General features: G+C 33.1%; 1 protein-coding gene and 1 long non-coding RNA gene across 2 annotated transcripts in view; one reads left to right on the forward strand and one right to left on the reverse strand.

The window, feature by feature from the left end:
• LOC137616380 (uncharacterized) overlaps positions 1–23,172 on the reverse strand; it is a 504,367-nt gene that overhangs the window by 317,461 nt on the left and 163,734 nt on the right. The window lies entirely within an intron of this gene.
• Positions 12,930–18,133, forward strand: LOC137615972 (U-scoloptoxin(01)-Cw1a-like). Its single transcript, XM_068345655.1, has 2 exons — positions 12,930–13,032; positions 17,464–18,133. The coding sequence occupies exon 2, from the start codon at positions 17,480–17,482 to the stop codon at positions 17,867–17,869; it is 390 nt and encodes a 129-aa protein (XP_068201756.1). The 5' UTR covers positions 12,930–13,032; positions 17,464–17,479; the 3' UTR covers positions 17,870–18,133.

The following is a 23,172-nucleotide window of genomic DNA, read 5'->3' on the forward strand; positions in this document are numbered from 1 at the left end:
TATAGAATAAATTATAACAGATAGTAGAGATGTTCATATATGTTAGTTATACAGTATAGCAAAGTAACATATATTTTTGTATTTTTTGAAATATCAAAATCATGTACAAACATCAGTGCCTATACGATAACTTTGTGTGGACAGTATTCATTAGACTGGAAATTAATCTATTTACAGAAATTTGCGTCACCATAACATGACTATTTACCATGAATAATCGAATTATTAATGGGTACTTTGTTGCCTTTGGTAAAGATCATTTGTATATTGGCATACCAGTTATATTTTACATTTGGATAAAATTAGTTTCTACCATGAAGAATCAGTTGTAAATCTGATAAATCTTTTGCTTTTTACTTTTTTGGTTTGAATGTAATTAGCTACTTACTGTGTACTTTACACAACATACTATCAAGTTAACTAAGTGGCTTTATGCAATTAGTTTACCTCATCTTAGATGCTTTTTGTATTATATTTAACCATTCCCTTGAAATTATTCTACTTTGCTGAATAGCTTTTTATATATTCTACTTTGTTAATTGTCATGTCTCATCAAAGAAAAGGTACTTGGTCGTAAAGTCAAGATTTGAATAAGTTTTTTATTAAACTAGAAAAAGTCCTTACTGCAGTTTCATTTCATATTTGTTTAGTCTTGTTGTATATGGTTACTTGAGGATTACCTGAATTGTGTAATGGGCAAAACTTAATACTTTATTGCCTTGAAACATTATTTAAAATCAATTATTTAATTACTGGCTCCTCAACATCCGGATCTCGGCATTGGTAATGTTTGTTTGGCTCTGTGTGGCTCTTTTAAAATTTTAGGTGTGATTCTCGACAGCAGGTTTGCTTTTGAGAAACATTAGGTCTGCGTCTTCTTCAATTGCCTAGAAAGTTGGCTTATTAAGAAAGTTTTTTGAGATTTTCGGTGATGGGTCTGTTTTGAAGAAGTGTTTTGGTTCTTTCATTCTACCTTGTTTTGAGTGTTGTTGTCAGGTTTTCGGCTCCTGATTCTCATATTGATTTGTTGGACAGGAACTTACGGTCTATTAATTTCTTATTCCTGATCTAGATATTGGTCTCTGGCACCGTCGTTCAATTAGTTCGTTATGCATATTACATGGGATTTTTGTAGTTCTTGCATCGTTTAAATTCGGATCTTCCCGGACAGTTCATTCCAGTTCGTACTGCTAGGCATGCAGTTGATTCTGATAGTCGGGCCTTCTCCATCATGAGGTTCGGTGCTACACAGTATTCTGGAAGTTTTGTTCCAGCTGCAGCCAAGTATTGCAATAGCTTCCTGGTCGGGTGGTTGAGTCGGTGGAACTTCAGAAGTTCGGACTTGCAGCGAGTCTTTTTATGTTGAACAGGCAGACATAAGTCTTTTTTATAGTTTATATGTGAAATATCCGTTTTGGTGTTGTTATTGTTTTCTTTAAATGTTTTATTTTGATTGTCAATTACTTCTTATATCGTTAATTTATTTCCTTATTTCCTTTCCTCGCTAGGCTATTTTTATCAGTTGGAATCCTTGGGCTAATAGCTTCTTGCTTTTCCAACTACGGTTGTAGCTTATCTAGTAATAATAATAATGATAAAAATAATACAGACTGCAGCAACATGCAACGTTTAAACAATATTACTTCACAATGAAATATTACTTGATCTTCCGTGCGTTACTGAGCTGTTGCATAAACTATTTACCAAGTCTCCATTGCCTCGGTACAGCGTAATAATATACAGTATGTATGATATTATGCATAGTGAATAAACGTGCATTAAGAATATAACATTATAAGACATTTCGTTCAAGACTACATAATGACTGTTTACAGCACAATTTCCAAGCACATATTCTCTCTCTCTCTCTCTCTCTCTCTCTCTCTCTCTCTCTCTCTCTCTCTCTCTCTCTCTCTCTCTCTCTCTCTCTCTCTCAATTATAATTACAATGTTTTTACACAGTGCAAATTATCGTACACATAAAGGTATTATGGAAAACGTAAGGACATATATAGAAAATAAGAATAAACCTTCTTACAGGTGAATAAAAAAAAAAAAAAAAAAAAAAAAAAAAAAAAAAACAATGCACACTTCTCAAATGCAAGCATGTAGGGTACCTTGTAATGATAAATATCCTAATACTAGCGAAAAAGAGTTTCATAAGCTTAGTACATGCACCAACACCACCAGCAATCAAGCTTAGGCTAACGACTCCCCATCCTCCCTCAACACACCAATTCTAGCCGGGTTCTTTCTTACCGTTAGTTGTCTGATTGTAATTCATAAAATTTTATTATTTCTTCTTAGATACTGTATGGTATGAAAGGGAGCTTGGAAGAAGAGCGAAACAATTATATACCACTTAACCAGCGGGAAAGAGAGATTTACCAGACACACTTTCACGTCTCTGATTTATGCTTCAGAATTTTAAAGGGAAATACCTATCTTAAAACATCAAAGCAATCTCTCTCTCTCTCTCTCTCTCTCTCTCTCTCTCTCTCTCTCTCTCTCTCTCTCTCTCTCTCTAACTCAAAATACTCTAATCCACTTAGCAGCCTGAAAAACAAAATGTAATTCTAAAATGAAAAAAAATTAATTTAGTTTGTAATTCAGTTCTAAAGTGTGATGTTGAAGAACCTTTAAAAAATGTAATGAGGATTGCATACTGATGGAGAGGATTGACAATAATATGAATGTCGTGAAGTGAGTCATAAAACGAGTAATTCATATATGTATATATATATATATATATATATATATATATATATATATATAAGTTAACCAAATCTTATCCGTTTTCTCAAGTCTACTTCCTAATATTCCCTTATAAACCCCTTGTTCCAAACAATCATATATTTCCACAAGGTCATTTCTGTCCATCTTTTCCAGCACCCAAATTTACATTCAAAATTACCCATGAGAACCAACCTCCCTTTTCATATCAACCCACTTAGAGAGAGACTCCAGAAAAATTTCTTGGGTCACACATACAAAAATACTACACACGCTCACCACACACCATATACTGTATAGGAATGGTTGTACACATGTATATGTAAATATATATGTGTATATATATATATATATATATATATATATATATATATATATATATATATATATATATACATTACACAAACACACACAATACATACAGTACATATATATATATATATATACACATTATATATATATATATATATATATATATACACATACATAGTTGCTCTATATATATGAAAGTGGTTATCAGCTTCTTTCTAAGACACGTTTCCGCTTTCCCAAATATTCAATGTCATATTTCTTCTGCTTTGGTAAAATGATTAATACGTTGTATATTATAAATACACTAAGAAATCGATATGCCAATAAAGTATTAAAATGCATAATAAACAAACGCATACATACTTCTACAAGTTTTCTTGCTGTAGCGCAATCATGATTCAGCAGTAGTTTTCTTTTGCTATTAATTGAAAGAGGTTGGACTATCGGTTGTAAGAAAGGAAGCGGGAATATGGGTAAAAAAAGGTTAAAAAGTGAGTGCAGCTATCCAACAACATTCAACACTGGTTTCAAATATTATCGCCTTTATATCTTTTAAACTTGACCTGTGTCAGAAATTCACATTAGTAATGAAAATTAAATGATCGCTAACAATAGCAATCACTTCAAAGACACTCTAGGATACTGGGAATGAAACAGCAGACGTTGCGTTTGATAGCATGGACGTCAATAGACGACTGAAAAAAAGGGTATTTTTTTCATTACTTCTTGATTAGAAACTATTCTTGTAATCACGACAGAGTTTTGATGTATATCTACCACCTTTGTGGTAACGATTGAATTATATACCCTGACAATATATTTTCAAAGGTATGGTTTACTTCGGTGAAAAACGGATATGAATTCCTAATATAACTGTATGGCCTTTAGAAGACTTCAAATTTCACGTCAAGAACCCTTCCATCGAGTTACAATCTCATCATTCTTCGTAAACTCAAGTTGTATTCTTGGCCGACAAGCCTATTCAACAAAAGCCTTGTTCAACCTTATCTCGCTCATCTATCTTTCTTCCTTTGTTTTTAATTGCCACCAAGAGAGAGAGAGAGAGAGAGAGAGAGAGAGAGAGAGAGAGAGAGAGAGAGAGAGAGAGAGTATGCTTCCGCCTTTGCGTACGGACTAACCGGTTTTAGAATAACACTTGCACAGTGCTTCTCGGCAAGTTTTTGTAGCATCCTTTGACATTCCTTTGTCCTTCTATAGTATGGGAGTCATGGTTGAGGCTGCCAAGAGTTCAAGAATGAATGGAATATACACATGCGTGATCACTTATGTAAAGAATAATGTTGTGATTTTTCATTCAAGGCTAGAGTCGTTGAAAAATCAAAATATAAAGTTCATAATTGAACCACACTGGTCACTGATTAAAAACGATAATTCAAATTTTGTGATGATAATAAATACAGGATGCAACAAAAGACAAAATGTTAGTTTTACCAGATTATGTCATTTTCCTTTGCCATATATTTGTGCTTTATTGTTATTATTACTTCCCAAGCTACAAACCGTAGTTGGAAAAGGAGAATGCTTTATGCTAATGAGCTCTAACAGGGAAAATAGCCTTGTGAGGAAAGTAAATACGGTAATAAATAAACTACATAATAGGTAATTAATAACTAGAATAAAATATTTTAAGACCAGTAACATTAAAACAAAATCTTTGATGTATAAACTATAAAAACTTAAAAAAAAAAGAGGAAGGGAAATAAGATAGAATAGTGTGCCCGCTTGAACCCTCAAGCAAGAAAACTCTATCCCCAAACATTGTAAGATCATGGTAAAGAGGCTATGGCCCTACCCAAGACCAGACAAAAATGGTTGGATTTTGGAGTGTCCTTCTCCTAGGTGAGCTGTTTACCATAGCTAAAGAGTCTATTCTACCCTTACCAAGAGGAAAATAGCCACTGAATAATTATATTGCAGAAGTTATCCCCTTGAGCGAAGAAGAATTTTTCGGTAATCTAAGTATTGCCGGACTATTCGATTTATGTGTAGGCAAAGGGAAAGTGAGCCGTATCCAGAGAGAAGGATCCAATGTAGTACTGCCTAGCCAGTCAAAGGACCCAATAACTCTCTACCGGTAGTATCTCAATGGGTGACTGGTGCCCTGGCCAACCCACTACCAAGGTCTTTCAACCTTGCTACTACCTACAACCTACTACGCAAATGTATATTGTTATTTTGTGGACAGAGTTAGAATAGGCGTTATTGTCTGAAACATTAGTTGCAGAGAAAAAATTACAAAACATGGACAAAGGGCAAAAGGTTAAGGCTACAGCCCAAGAGGTGAATACCATCTTTTCAGTCATGGACGTAAATAACGTGATTAGTCCCTAGAATCCACTTATATGGACCGAACATACTTCAGCTAATAGTAAATGCCTCAATTGTCAAGTCAACAGATAGTCGAACGGGTTAGTGAAAAGCCATCCAAAATTACTGTACAGCCAAGCGGTTAATTGAGTGAAAGAATTCGGCCATACGCGGTATATTGATAGGAGCATATTCATGTTATCAGCTATTGCTTTTCCATCACTTCTTTGAATGCAACCCAAGTACCTGAAATGATTATCGGTGTTCCTAATCACCTTCTTCCCAAGGCCAAAGAGGAGACTTAAATCAATAGGAGGAAGGGAAGAGGGTATGGTTTGGAACAGAATATTTTAACAGGCATCTTTGTGTAATGTCGTGTTTGTATGTCTTTTACGATTTCAGGGTGGGTGTTTGTAATATTTTTCTGCACCGGGGTAAGGAATGCTAAATTTTCCAAATACCTGTATGCAATAAATGAATAAATAAATTCATAAATATGAAAAATACGCATATGCATACAGTATAGACAGATAATACATGTATACATATACATGTATAAACTGTACATACATATATCCATGTACTGTATATATGTATCAATAAATACATAATATATAAATATGTATATATATATACAGTATGTATGTGTAATATATATATATATATATATATATATATATATATATATATATATATATATATATATTACACACACAAATACTCGTTGATAAAGCACAATACTACAGGAATAAGTGTCACAAAATGGAAAGTATTAACCAACCCCCCACCCCCCAAGAAAATATACATATTAATGAATTATGTAAGAAATAAGAAAATAATAAAACTACTAAATTATGAAAAGTCCAAGACATTTTTATCCTAAATTTGAGCTTCTCCAGTTCTAATAATCCAAATAGCTGAGTGGGAAGATCATTAAAAAGGTATAAGTACTTGTGTGATATTAAACCTCAAATTAAAGCGAAGACTGTTAAAATCAACAGCATAGCGAGCACTGGAACTCAAAATCAAATACGCATTACGCCATGAACAAGTACTTGACTGGAGTTTTTTTTTTTTATCAAAATTTCGGTAAAGGTGACACACACACACACGCGCGCGCGCACATGTGTATATATCCATCCACATCCATATACCAAAGGCACTTCCCCCAATTTTTTGGGGTGTGTATATATATATATATATATATATATATATATATATATATATATATATATATATATATATATATATATATATATATATATATATATATATATATATAATATATATATATATATATATATATGTAGCCAGACGGGCTTTGAAGAACATGACGAGACTGTTAGATCACAAAGGTAGGTTAGGGGACAAAGAAAGAGATGGTGTTTATTGGGTGAAGTAGAGGCTTTCCAAAGAAAAACATACTTGGGAAAGAGACAAAGATTTGGTAAGGAATTTTTAAGATTGTGATCACAGGCACTGAACTACATATAGTTCACATGGAATAGAGTCTGGCACTAATAATAACGAGGGAAGAGGTGATGAGATTCGCCGAAAAATCTTTCATTCATTAATAGCTATATCTAATGGTTTTAAGGCTTATAAAATAGTTTTAATTCTTGCTATTGACAAATTAGTTGACAAGTTGACCCACAACATAAAGTAAAGAGTTCAACTGAAACTTAGTTACAGATTAATTAAAATCCTTAATGATCGAAAGTTATGGTATAGTTTTCTATTTATGCCGACTCTGAAACTTGCTCATATTCGGAGGAGAATTGACAATCCCGCCATATAACAACACAAGGGCCAAGTAATTTGCAACACACGGCGCTATTCCGGTAGGGGCTGCACTGAAAACCAGTAACACATGAAGAAACAACTACATACACACTAGAACGAGTACAATTTCATCCCTGTAGCTCTAGAACTAATTGCTGCCATATAACTAACAATCATTACCCATATATGGCATATCAAAGGTAATTTTAGCCAGGTATGCCCATCATTCACAGCTGTCACAATGGGTGATGTGAGAGTTTTTCTTCTTTGGTGGCATTCGAAAGGTAAAGTGATGTTTGCGCAATTGATTTTACACATCACGTTTATTCCTGCGACATTCTCTAAAATATCTTCTTTGGACCCACCACGTCATTTATCATGTTTTTTAATTACAAGAATTATAACCTTTAAATCAGACAGAAGTCTTATTAAAAGACCTCAGCTCATAGACATCTTACATGACCTTTAAGAATTTTTAGCCTTACTGCATATCTATACTATGATCAGACAACATTTATTTCAACTTTCAAGGAACATCCTATTCGGACGCTCTTAAGGTAATCTATACTCTGCGCTAGTAGCACTTCTTTCCGTTATCCTGTGCATATACCGTATGTGCCAAGTACAGTAATAACTTTAACCTACTCACGGCTACATAATATTACTAGAGTTTATAAGTATTCTCATGTAAGATCGAAACATTGTTTAGCTTTACATTGTTTCCCACCTGCCCACAACCTTTTTTGATAAAAGTTACAGCCCTCTTCTCGATGGACAAAACGTCGATAATAAATATCGACTGACTTATTGTCAAATAATCAAATATTATAAAGGACAAAATGTCTAAGAAATAAAAAATACTGAGAAAAAAATATGGAAAAGAGGTAGTGTTTGATAGCAAATCACTCAACTGTCATTTACATTTGACAATCGTTTTTTTTTTTTTTTTATCCTTCAGAACGTTAACTACCACCAACATTGCGTCCATTTATTTTTCGTTCCAGCAGACTAATCAATTCAAAGACTATTCTATAATAATTTTGAATACATGATCTTTGTTAAAATCATACCCCTATTACCGATGTGGATAATAATCTCTAACACCATCACTCAGTTAGTTGACTGCATTTTTCATGAGATTCTCAAAATTCTGACGATACTTTGCTTCAGATCTACCCAGATTGTATCATCAAGTACGTAGTAGTGCCAGATATGTAATTAATTACAGTCTATTCTCCACGATTATAAGGCTCAATATTACACACCAATCTAGAAGTTTTATTCCAGTTGTGACCAGGTCGTGGAAAGATCCGTCTAACGTGGTAGCTGAAGCAGTAGCGCTCTAAGAGGCTCAAATTGTCGGAAGTACTTTTCTGTTCAATAGGTTAACCTAAATTTCTTATGATAGTTAATGTATGACTTGCCTATATTTTTTTTATCTTTTCTCATTTATAGTTTATTCGTAAATTCTTTATTTCTTTTTTCCACACTATGGTGCTCAACTTGTTGAAACCTTGAAGTTTTTGCACGAATGATATATAAGGTGAACATGACTACACTGGAGATATGGAGATCGCAGATAATGCAGTGGTAACATTTTTAGCACTGGTGAAGATGATACATAAGAGATTACCTCTTATAACGAAAGAATTTTGTCATCTTCATCAATGGTACAAAAAGATGGGTTTGAACTAAAAATAGACAACGAAAGAAATGCAAAACTCTCCTAAAATTACTTTAACTTCAGTATAATCAAAAAGTAAACTAAAAAAATTTCTTTAATTAACGAAGCCTTACCAAGTAAATACACCCATTTCCACACACACAAATTATATATATATATATATATATATATATATATATATATATATACATATGGAAGGAGAAAGGATTAATGAGGTAGAATCATTTAAATATTTAGGAACTATGATCTCTAATACAGGGGCTTTAGAATTTGAGTTTAGTGGAAGATTGAAACAAAAAAAATCAGACGATGGCTATGGTAAGTAAAATTTGGAAATAAAATCACCTGAAATTACATATAAAAATCAGACTATATATTAGTTTAGTGAGATCGGTGTTACTTTATGGACATGAGTCATGGTATGACAATGAAACTATCTCCAATAGATTTAATAGATTTGAGAACAAAGCCCTCAGAAGGATATTGGGAGCTAAATAGCAGGGCAGGATTAGAAATGAAACTTTAAGAGAGATTACTCGAGTGCCATATGTGGATGAGATCATGATGAGGGGTAGATGGAGATTGTTTGGACATGCTCTGCGCACTCCCCAAGAGAAATTAGCTCACCAAACTTTTAACTGGGCTCCGCGAGGCACTAGAAGCGTTGGAAGGCCCAGGCCTACATGGCTGAGGACTATGAAGCTCAAAGTAGAAGATGATGAATGGAGAAGTATCAAATTAAAAGCTCAAGATAGAGACGACTGGCGAAATCTAACCGAAGCCCTTTGCGTCAATAGGCGTAGGAGGAAATGATGATGATATATATATATATATATATATATATATATATATATATATATATATATATATATATATATATATATATATATATATATAAATATATGCCTTCTCGCTAGTACAGTGGTAAAATTTTCGCCTTGCATTCGCACGGCAGCAAATCAATCCCAGCCCAGGACCGTGAGTTTAGGCTGTTTACTGGGGATGACACCGCTGTGGCTGGGCACCACAGTAGGGGTTTGAGCTTACCCAGCTGACGTTTGGTTAAACATATCTCTGATGAAACTGAAACCAGACATTTAGTGTACACAACCCATAAAAAATAACAGCTAAATATTTGCTTTGATATGCACACACAAACACGTTCCTCTCTCTCATCGGGGTATGACTACTCCCCCTCTCCCTAACCCCAGGGGCGGGGGAGGTAGGAGTGACTGGAGATATATATATATATATATATATATATATATATATATATATATATATATATATATACATATATATATATATATATATATATATATATATATAATATATATATATATAAAACCGGGCACTTGCTCTTTATTATACTGTATAGGGGAGATATGCACTGTGTCTACAGGAGGGAAAACATCAGAGAAAGGAAAAGATTATTTAGTTCACAAGATGCAGGAAAATCTGAGAATTCCAAATACTGGAAATGAATGTAATGCTATTTCAACTTTTAAAAGAGTAAGAGCATTATGAAGTGGAGTATAACGTCAGTAATAAATTTTTCTGTGATATTTAATAATTCTAAAATGATTTTCTTTTTGGAATTCAGGAACAAATCATATCCATCATTGAAATAGAATTATTTTAGATGAGAAAAATAAATTCGGTTAACTTACGTGAAATAACTATCAAATTAAGACTTCCGAATATCCAGCACATTGAAAATGTAATGTAATTAATTCAATGCATTGTAATCAAAGTGCGTCACTTATTAAATCAGGCTCTAAAAATTAAACATGTTGCAATTTAAGAAAAAATTACATTAAAAGTTTAATAGCTCTTATTCCACATTAACTATTCACACATATATATTTTTGATATAATGCTGTTCAGTGAGATAACGATTATATACGCCTTTTTGGTGAATATATTGCTATCTCTTAATCGTTCAAAACTTAATAGTGATCTTTAAGAGCTATAAATTTTGAATAGGGGTTTCAAAAATATTTATATCACTTAAAGATGAAGATTACTATCCCAGACTCTCATTTAGTCAAATATGACAAACTCTATCTAAGAAGGTGAGAACGAGGATTATCATCAATAAAGCTACAACCCAGGTGAGAAAATCTTTAAAAATATAATACACAGTGAATTAAATGAGATATTTTTCAAGTTAAAACTTCATTTCATAACACATACACAGCAATCTAAGTGCATAGATTAACGGAAAATCGCTTAGGAAACAAGTTTTTTTACCTGACTGAACGACCAAATCCTAATAAACAAAAAAAGATAACAAAGTCAACACAATTTAATTGAAATAATTCTTGAGTAGCAAAGCTACAGGAAAATTTATTATGCTGCAATTAAAGTAAGGGGTTATATGATAGGATTAAAATATGAAATATATTGCAGTTAAAGATAAATTGACTGAAACTTTTATATGAATCTCTACTGTTTATTAATTCTACATCGCAAATTAATAAATTAGAACCTGAGCAAATATAATCTCTCAATACAGTAAAACAGCAGAATTTAACGAAAAACTATCACTTCATTGAGAAACGCATTACGATATGTCACTAATAAAGAAATAAGAGATGATACTTTATAACTAAAAAAAATATTTATGATTGGTCCGACATGTCCCTTTCACTCTTCCCGAAAGTCTCCTCTCAATTAGCCTTCCAGATGAGGAAGAGATCGTGCTTAGAAAGGAACACCCGGTCTCTAATTATACTCGGCCAATTGAGGCACTAACGGTTAATCGTTATGTCCAATTGACTCTTCTTCTTTTATTAATATTCCTCTCTTCCTATACTTCACTTCTTGTTTTTTAATACTACTTTCGAAACCCTCTCTTTCTTTTGCTGCTTTCTTTATTCCTGTCTTCTTTTTATAGACTGGATATATGAATTTGGGCTTTATAGCCAAGCGCTAGGTTCAACATTATCTTTTTTATTTTCAACTTTAATCTCCCTCTCTACTTCTAAAAAACAATCTCCTTCAATTCGTGAGACAAAAAACTTTTAAGTGAACAGGATACTAGAATCTCGACTGTGAGACTCCCTAAGCGAAGTGGCACTTCCTCGGCTTGACCCCGGTACTCCCGCGTGGCTTGAATAACCTCATCACCCTAACCCTTACCCCACAAAGTGATTTGAGCCCTTCCCAAATAATACCCATAGTCACTAACCCCCCCCCCCCCCCCCCCCTACCAATACCCTAAACCAATCCCGCACTAATAGTTACGGGCTGCCAACGCAAGAGCCTGTGTTCCAACATTGTTTTGGAGCTATCAAACAAGCAAGCACACAAATATCTCTGGCAATGTTCCTTCACCATTATCCCAAAGTTCCTTCTCCTTCACCATAACATATTGTTCAATAGCAGCATTTCTAATGAAGAAAACCAATCGCAGTAAGGAGGTTATATCGGGATCTATGTAACCTTCTTTGTACGGCAGCGTTAGCATAACGCCCTCGCCTAGACCAAAACCGTTGGAAAAAAAAAAAAAAAAAAGAGATAAACCCAAACACGTCTCTCTCTCTCTCTCTCTCTCTCTCTCTCTCTCTCTCTCTCTCTCTCTATATATATATATATATATATATATATATATATATATATATATATACACACACACATATATATATATATATATATATATATATATATACATATACATATATCCATACACACACACACACACATATATATATATATATATATATATATATATATATATATATATATACAATGTGCATGTAAATTTATGTATCGTACACAAAAGCACGTTTGAAGCCAAAAAAAAAAAACCGCGATTATGAATCAATTTAGCCAAACGTCAATGAAATTTAAAAGGCTATTACTTAAACTAAGCATCCGTTCAATCCAAGCAAATATATAGGTACATAGACATGGGTGATTGTAAAATAAGGAACCAAACACCACCTTCCAGTCAGTCTAACCTGCGCCCTAAACCTCGTCCTGACACCCCACCCCCCTCTTCCCCGTGAAAATCTACAACCTTGAGATGGGCCACGAAAAAAAAAAAAAAATTAAGAGGCTGGATCCCCGGGTCTTCTTTCGTCTCCACCAATCGCAGCCGCTTGTCCTTCCGTGACCACAGCTTTGCGTATATAAGACTTGAACTCATGCCCCAACCACACTCATTCACTAAGAAGAAGCACAACAAGGTGGGTAGTTGGGCGAAAGGAAACTTTTCCCATGTGGGGTATTAGTGATCTTCGTATTTTAAGGAAACGAAACGCCATGGCGTTATTCCACACTGGAAGCTATCAATAAGTGCTGACTTTTGGTGAAGCATTACACGTTTGATGTTAACCGCGAGTTCTCATTTTCTGCCATTTTCATTTTTCCCCTCCTACCAAAGATTCGCACCAAGCATTAAATAATTCCTTATATTGGCGAAAATTTAAAGTTCCGAATGATCGTTGATGTGATGCCAGTCTAGTAGGATTATGGCGATTTCCAATTTTTACCGCTATATTTGATTATTAGAAGCAAAGATTAGTTCCAAAGATACCCAATATCGCGTTCAATTGAAACCGACAAAATAGGCGTTAAAGAAAACCTATAAGGGATAGGAAGATTGTTAGTTTTCTTTTTTCTTTTTATTTAATATGTGAATTTCTTTTTGAGAGACAGTCGGAGTTGATATTTTCAATTAAATCCTCCGTACTAATTGAAAACGGTGCGAAATATTCTTCATTAAAAAAACATAGATACGTATGTCATACAAGGACCGTACATAATTCATAGGCTCCGAATTTGAGTCAAAGTCTTTTCACTTTGGCTCTGAGCTAACTCCGTTAAGGTGGATCTGTGAAACATTTACAGCTTACTCGAAAGTAAAAGAGCTCTAATAGGCTGACACGATCCCTTGGGTTGAAATTTAGGCTTACTTGGTACTTTCGAGTTCATTAGTATAATTAGTATTCAATTAAAAGTTTATTTTACTTAGTAATTGTTCAAATTGAAACCAATTACATTATCATACATTTGAAAGGTAATGTGCACACTACCTGCTCGAGTAATATATATATATATATATATATATATATATATATATATATATATATATATATATATATATATATATATATATATATATAAAATGCAAATCCTTATCTCTCTCTCTCTCTCTCTCTCTCTCTCTCTCTCTCTCTCTCTCTCTCTCTCTCTCTCTCTCTCTCATGTAAACGATAAAGATCTGATAACGGCACTTACAGGATTCTTTTTCATTATTATAATATCACATATCGATCGGGGAAACGTCCAAACACGACACACGTAATTTTCAAGTTTTTTTCTTCGTTTTATTTCAATCAAATTAATCATGAAAAGGTTATTCATCTCGTTAAAGATTTAAGGTAATTATCACGTCAAAAATTACTATAAAGATTTTCACTTAATTCTGAAACTATTAGATTTTCCATAGCTAGTTCTTTTTAATTCACGCTTATTTTGAGATTCAAGATTCACTTGAGATATTTCTCTTTCATAGATTCGATTCCTTCTTCCAGAAACACTTATTCCTTTATATCTATTTTATCTCTACATTAATCTTAACATAATTCGAAATTCCCTAATTCTTCAAGTCTTTATAATGACATTTTCTTCTTGCGTGAAAAGAGAGTTAATTTTTACTTTTGAAATCAATTTCTAGTTTAGATATCAAGATTTACTATTCACTTAACTTTTTAGTTGCGAGTGAACGTCTGGTTTAGTGTTGTATCAAATACTTATAAATTTAGCTTTATTTTCACGGTGTTAGTGGATAGACCGAAACAGGCACAGTTGGCCAAATCGTTGTCAATCATCATAAAAAAAGAACCCGTTGAACGTCTTCTCTTTCAAGTAACGAAAACTTGACTGATAAACAATCTTGGAAACACAAAACAGGACAGAAAGTTCCCCATCGTAGTTGTTTTATGTAGAAACTTTTCTTAATTATCATTGTTCTTATTGATAAAACAATCATACTGTTGCTATGGTTACGTTTCACTTATTGTTAATATAATTCATTTATAGTCCAACTCCCAAAGAGTTCTTATCATTAAGGCCATTACTATCCAACCTTGAAAAAGAAAAGATATATATATATATAAATTATATATATATATATATATATATATATATATATATATATATATATACGTATATGTATATATATATATATATATATATATATATATATATATAACATATACATATATATATATATATATATATATATATATATATATATATATAGCATATATACATATATATTTTTTTTCATAAAAGTCATCACTATAGTTTTATAAGACCAACTTACTCGCTTTAAGGTTAATGTACAAATATACCTTATTCTACCAAATGAATAATCTTGGGAGTTTAAGTAACAAAGCTATCTCGAATTGACTTGCGGAACGAGCACGTTAAATAACTAGTGTATGGAAGCAGACTCCCTATTTATGCCTTTGAGAGGGACTTGGAATGTATCGCACTATGAAGCGCGCTACATTCTCTCTCTCTCTCTCTCTCTCTCTCTCTCTCTCTCTCTCTCTCTCTCTCTCTCTCTCTCTCTCTCTCTCTCTCTCGATATGTTAATACCTAATGCCTTAAGGGTGAAACCTTCTATGGGTATTCTCTTTTTCAAACAGGGCAATTTTTTACTCCAGAAAGTATTCTCTCTCTCTCTCTCTCTCTCTCTCTCTCTCTCTCTCTCTCTCTCTCTCTCTCTCTCTTTCTCTCTCTCTCTGGATAATCGGTAAAGCCTGGATCGAACGAGAGCAGCATCTTTTTACAGATCTCCAATTCTTAAATATTATCTTATCAATATTAATTCTATTTAACCAATATCTAACTGATTTGTCCACGGTACTCACATTCCCCTAAGGTATCATACTTTTGAAAAAATATGAATTCGATTATTATGAAACGACTGTTAAGCCGAAACTTCCTTAGAGCATTTGAAATGTGGTTGATATTCAGGAAGAAAAAGGAAACCCCCATTAAAATTAATTCCCAATCATATGTGGATAAAGTTTCTAAAAAAGCAGATTAATGAAGGATTTGGATGGCGAGTGATAGCATGTAAGATATTGCGCATCAAAAAACAACGTAAATGAGTTCGAGGGACACTAATAGTTTTCCTGCCATCGTCAAAAGCTCTTATCCATCAAAACGTTGATATAGATTTAATTTGTAAGTTTTCTTTGTTATCAACTAGTTTATTTTCCTCGAGATATTTGAGTGAATAATACTATTGTTGTATATATAATAAAACATAACAAAGATTTCAAAATGACTTCTATCATCCGTTTACAGTACATAATTAGGTTATCAAAGTATGCAAAGGAGGAGAGATGAAAAGAAAATACTCCTATTGGACAACGTTGCCTTTCACTTTCAATCCTACGCTTTCTTTCTTTAGGAACGCAACAAGCTTGATGATAAAATTAGACTGCATTTCTCAGGTCGCTGTTAAATTCAAGAAAAAAAAAAGATAAAAGGCAGATTAGGAACAAGTTACAAATCTTAAGTTCACTCCTTTTAATATAGCAATTAATTTTGTTTAATTGGGCCCTAAGATGTGCGTTATCAAAGTTACTATTTATCTCAAACCGGTTTAACTTCTTCTAAATTAGGTTTCATAGAACATTATGACTTTAATCCAACAACAAATAAGATTTAATCAATTGAACAAATTAAAAGCATATTGAAGTACCTTGTGAAACAACGAAAGGAATTCCAGTTTCAACTGATTAACTGATTAATTAAATGTCGTACGCGTGGTAATTTGTTGTCATTACTGTAGCCCCCCTTTAATTCACCAAAGGCTAGCTTTATAGAGATAACCAAATGTGATGTTGAATGGTTGTATTTCACAACCTATGAAATTGTGCTATTGGCATACTAATCATGTTCGAAAGTGAGACTTTATTTTTCAGTTATGTAATTATTCTGGTACTTTTCATGGTTGCTTACCACCAACTGTTTCAACTTTAATGTTGTTTAAAGATGTTTTATTTAAAATTGCATACAACTCAATATTTAGATCTTTATCGAAACTTCTATAGAATTCATTTAACACACCTTAAAGTCCTCTATTTGCCAGTATTAAAAACTAAAGGCTGATATTTCGATGTTTATTTCACTATGATGCATAAGCACTAAGGTAAAATCAACAAATTCTATCAAAACGTTTAATTTTACTTTACTAACAATATAGGAAACTTAAATATATATTATCATAATAATTACCATTGTTAGCCTCAATCCTTAGGATATGCGTCATCAGTGTAATGGTATTCCACATCAAATGAATTTACCTCTATTCAGCCAACCTTTCCTTTTCGTGTTTTATCAATTGATAACATTTTATTTATTGAAGAAGCCAATATTAGTATTTGTTACTCTTTATCAAGAAATGAATCACGCTTCACCACATTAGCTTTATTTTTAATATTTTTCTCAAGTTAGCAGTCTATTCAGTAAAAGCTTACCAAATAAGTATATTGCCTCTATGCCTTGTTTAATACGAATCTTTGCGCATCATGAACAATATTACGACTATTTTTTTACGAAAGATACATAATAATAAACTTCCTACTTTACAGCTAAACCAAAGCAAAAATGGCTCGTCAAATCATCGCCTCAGTTATACTTGCTCTGGTTTCTGTAGCCACTGCCCGTATGGCTTACCAACTGCCAGCAGATTTCGAGACCATTCTCAGCGCCCCTCTCCAGACAACCTTCTCCTGCGACAACCTTCCCTACGGGTATTACGCAGACACAGACAACGACTGTCAGGTCTTCCACGTCTGCCTGCCGATCGCTGATGAAATTGGTGCCCTTGTCGAAACAGCCCACTTCACCTTCGTCTGCGGCAACCAGACCATCTTCAGTCAGGAGTCACTGACTTGCGCTTCCCCAGAAGACGCCTTCCCCTGCAGCGAAGCTAGGACCCTCTACGAACTCTCAAATGCTGATTTTGGCAGGATTCCTGACGATTTCACCAAATAATCTGACCGACTTCTGATCCAAGAAGACCAATGATGACCCCCAAAAATGTGACGGGTCTTGGTGTTCATCCAAATCTACAGTAGAAGAGTTCGCAGGCGGCTCTTCGGCCATTGCCTAGTCTAAAAACATTAAAACGACGATTATGATGCCTATCACTACTGACTTTATTGAATATCTTTTCCACAAACAGTATTTTTCATCAAATTGATTATGTGCATATGTGACGCCTTTCAGTGGACTTGCAATAAAAGTTAAGCGCATTTATTCTAGTTTTTTTTATGAAACACCTAAACTTTGTTTAGTTAAGTGTATTAGTATTTTTTTTTACAGTTACAGTTACAATATCACAACTTCTATGCAATACAATAGGCTTGAAATATCTTGCTTTGAAGTACTAGTGAGGTCATAATTATGTAGCCCCAGCAACATATCCTTGACTTTCTAATAAGGCTGGCCAGTAAACCAAAATAAATAAAGAATAGAAATAATTTTCAAGATAACAATGAAATTATCAATATATTAAGAGAAATGGACTACTATGGACAACTCATAGGTCGTGTCTTCAAACAGATTTGTAAATATACATTATCTCCTATTCGACTTAGCCTAGCCTCCAAGACAAGTAAATAAATTATAACTGCACAAGGCTAAATATATTTTAACAGGAACTATGAAACGTCGCCAGGAAAGACGATAAACACCAGATTATTTTAGCAGAATTATTTATGGTGTTATCAAAGAACGAACAATATTTTCGTTTTGAAAATTAACTCTTCTACCATAATAAATCAGTTGCGCTTTTCTTAAATAATTTCTTAAATACCGCAAAGAACGTCAAGGGTAATGAGAGCTGAAATTAACTTCGCATGGAGACAAATATCTCAGATAATCCATACATTTTTAATGAGCATAGTCCCACACATGCCTCTAAAATATATAAAAGCAGAATATATATAATACTATTGAACAGTGGCCTGTTAGTTGAGTAAAAATATTAGTGATCCGTGACCACTAATTGGGGATATATTCAATGATAATGATTTTTTATATCCTGGGCAAAATTAACGGGGGTGGACCCTCCCAAAACTTGGGCTAACTCCGTAATGTGAAATCCAATTTGTCCGCCAAGTTCTCTTAGACCATTCATTTATCAGCATTTGTTGACAATCAGCAGTGGTATATACTTCCACTTAAGTGTATTTGCGCTCAGAACATGAAAAACATTTATTTCTAGAGCATTTCTTTAAAATTATGCCAATCATATTTGATAAAAGGAGAATAAAATTCAAAATGGTCACCATTTATATGCTAATTGTCGTTGCATGAATGCAAATCATTGTGTGAGCAGGATTAACTGACATCCCGTCCCCCAATAAAGTAAAGATATTAAATCATTAATGAATTCCATTAATATTACAACCAACATATACTGAATTCTCTAATATTAATCATCATCATCATCATCATTATTATTATTATTATTATTATTATTATTATTATTATTATTATTATTACTAGCTAAGCTACAACCCTAGTTGGAAAAGAAAGATGCTATAAGCGCAAGGGATTCAAGAAAATAAACTAAATGAGAAATAATGAAATGAATATAAAATATTTTAAGAACAGCATCATTAAATTGGATTTTTCATATTTGATCTATAAAAACTAAAGAACAGGAGGAAGCTTCAAAATATGGTCCATATATTAACTCTGATGCTTGATAGAACAGTTTTTATCTCCGCTGTAAATGCTGTCATGTTTATCAAAAATTAACCAGAAACACTATCCTCAGTATGATAAAAACTTATAAAGATTTATTTTAAGGGTGGAATAGGGGATTAAGGAAAGGATCTCTCTCTCTCTCTCTCTCTCTCTCTCTCTCTCTCTCTCTCTCTCTCTGTGTGTGTGTGTGTGTGTGTGTGTGTGGAGGTGAGTATTATCAAAGTTAAACCTTATATTAGTATTAAAGGGTATATCTAGTATGAATGTTGACGTTTGTGTGCATTTTATAACTCATTTATCAGTACGATCTTCCTACCATGCCAAATATATTTCCTTAGATTTATCTAATTGATGATATATATATATATATATATATATATATATATATATATATATATATATATATATATATATATATATATATAGAGTGAATAGCATGCCGGAGTGTGCCCTCAAGCAAGAGAACTCTAACCCAAGACAGTGAAAGACAATGGTACAGGGGCTATGGTATTATCTATGACTAGAGAACAATGGTTTTGATTTTGGAGTGTCCTCCTCTTAGAAGAACTGTTTGACATAGTTAAAGAGTCTTATACCCTCAACAAGAGGAAAGTAGCCACTGAACAATAACATTGCAGTAGCAAACCCCTACGGTTAATTTGCTGCGGTGGGTTGAAGCAATAGAAGAAAAGGAGATGGAATGGCAGCTTCACCTCAAAAGAATTTCAAACAACAAAATGGAAGAAAATAAACGGAACCGAAGGTAAAATACAACGTTAATAATAGTGTTCAGCCGAAGAGCCAAAAGGATGCGGCAAAGATGGCACTTACAGTACATACTTTGAGAAAAATTTTGACAGATTAAGGCTACCTAATTTGATGACAGAGCTCTTGGCGGTTTTTTTTTTTTTTCAATCACGATCCATTTAACAATTTATCTGATTATTTGGCTACATATTTAATGTTCATTTAATCAAATTAATTTTGATACTTTTCATTACAATAGTTACGCGAAATAACCTTGCACGAATAATGTAAATGTCATGGCAATTTCCTGAATTGCAGATTTTAAGTACTCATTAGCTTTATTACACTGAAATTTCTCAGACAAGATATGAAAGATATGGGAGATGAAAAACTGAATAACACAAGAATGGAAAATTTTTCTATAAATTCAATATTATTCGTGTCTGTTGAAAATGTAGAGTAGGTGTAAACCTGACTGAATGACTGACCAGGATGTGTTAGGATATGTCTTGATGAGGGAAACCTTCAGAAGAATCCTTTCTTTATATAAGAATAAAGGTTATAGAGGAGACTGAATGAGTGGTATGAATTGTAGAGCAACATTATCTCGTGTACTGATAGTTTTTGAAAGGATTCGACCACAAAAATAAGGTAGAAGAGAAAGGGACCGACAGGGGATGAAAAACAGATTTCGACAAAAAAGTTGGATAAAATATTTATCATAAAACAACAATGTGAGAGATTTAAAGGTCAAATCAAAATGCTACATGGTAGCTAATTTCAACATAGAAAAAAAATAGCCTATAAGGTTGGCATTAAGGATCAATGGAATAAAGAACGCGTTCTTTATGCTAAAGTCTGCTAAAATATGTTATTGGTAGAGGGATTCGTTAAATGCAAAGTATATATATGGTTCCGTCACTAGGGAAGACTGGAGGTAATTATGTTGAAATATAGTAGATGTAATACCGTATTGTTCGGAAAGATGAAAGGTACAAAACGCGTAGTGAGGGGTTTAATGCGCTGATGATGGGTCGTTAGTGTAGGTATAGGAAGCAGGTAAGGTTGTGGAAGTTTTCTGTACAATTTTCCATCAACGATTCTACAGCTAATGCTTTAACGTGCAATAAAACTAACAAATAAATGCATCATTAACGACTTGTACATTTCAAACAAAACTTATTTGTGAGACATACACACACTCCATTTCAAGATATTTAATATTGAAATAAATCACACTTTCCCTCAACGTCTCAGTCACTTGACTTTAGGCCCTATGCAGTAGGTATGCACAATTGACACTCGTCCAACAACCAAAATTATGTTCATCAAAACCTCACTTTCAATGCCAAGGTTACAGTCCTGCTCGATGCGCGACTCATGCTCATTAATCAGAAAAAAAAAAAAAAAAAAAAGGATTTGAAAAATTTCTCCGTCACAGAAGACGAAAGTCGAGATGAGGCATTCATTTAATTCGAAGCTGAAATGTCATCGTATGCGGTCGACCGCAACCTTCGCTTTTGTAGTCTTGTGATGTCGTTTGATTTCAAATATCTTCGACTTTAACGGCCGATTGGGACTTAAACGCGTAGTATGTATGTATGCATACGTGTGTGTATATATAATAAATATATATATATATATATATATATATATATATAGAGAGAGAGAGAGAGAGAGAGAGAGAGAGAGAGAGAGAGAGAGAGAGAGAGAGAGAGATATATATATATATATATATATATATATATATATATATATACAGTATATATATATATATATATATATATATATATATATATATATATATATATATATATATAGATAGATAGATATAATGAGAGAGAGAGAGAGAGAGAGAGAGAGAGAGAGAGAGAGAGAGAGAGAGAGAGAGAGAGAGAGAGAGAGAGAGAGAGAGAGAGAGACTAGCATCAGTTACACTTCCCAGATTCCAATATCATCTTTATCCTTCTTAAAACTTGAAATACATAAATGTATCTCATTCCTAGGTTTTTGATATTTGCTTGGATATCGGTACTAGATTTTAACTCAAGTTTATCCTTTTACGATCTGCTTATTATTGTAATAATAACTACACCTTTTTACTGGCTTATACAAAAATACAATAAGTATGAAGTACGGATAAGTTGAAAAAACAATGTAAGATAATTATTGGCGTTTTGAAAAACAACAATATGTTTATTTCTGAGTATGGCAAAATTCAGAAACATAAAATGAAAAATAAATATTGATTGGTGAAGTGTTTGGAGCATTACATTCAACGGACGGAATCACATAACTCGTAATGGAAGGACTACTCCAAAACTCTAAATAACAGCAACAATGCAAACATTCAATACTTTCAGCAACGGCCATAATATTCTCTCACTAATCATATTTCTATTCTACATTCAATACTTTCAACAACGGCCATGATATTCCCACACAAAATATATTTCTATTCTACATTCAATACTTTCAGCAACGGTCGTGATATTCCTTCACAAAACATATTTTTATTCTACATTCAATACTTTCAGCAACGGTCGTGATATTCCCACACAAAACATATTACTATTCTACATTCAATACTTTCAGCAACGGCCATGATATTCCAACACCAAACATACTTCTATTCTACATTCAATACTTTCAGCAACGGCCATGATATTCCCAAACAAAACATATTTTTATTCTACATGCAATACTTTCAGCTACGGCCATGATATTCCCACACAAAACATATTTCTATTCTACATTAAAAACTTTCAGCAACGGTCATGTTATTCCCAAACAAAACATATTTCTATTCTATATCTAACACTTTCAGCAACGGT

The sequence above is a fragment of the Palaemon carinicauda genome, chromosome 22 (assembly GCF_036898095.1).
Source record: "Palaemon carinicauda isolate YSFRI2023 chromosome 22, ASM3689809v2, whole genome shotgun sequence".
NCBI classification, from domain to species: Eukaryota; Metazoa; Arthropoda; class Malacostraca; order Decapoda; family Palaemonidae; genus Palaemon; species Palaemon carinicauda.

What these genes read in the sequence shown, in the direction of transcription:
- LOC137615972 (XM_068345655.1), top strand. Translation starts at nt 17,480, where the DNA reads ATGGCTCGTCAAATCATCGCCTCAGTTATACTTGCTCTGGTTTCTGTA.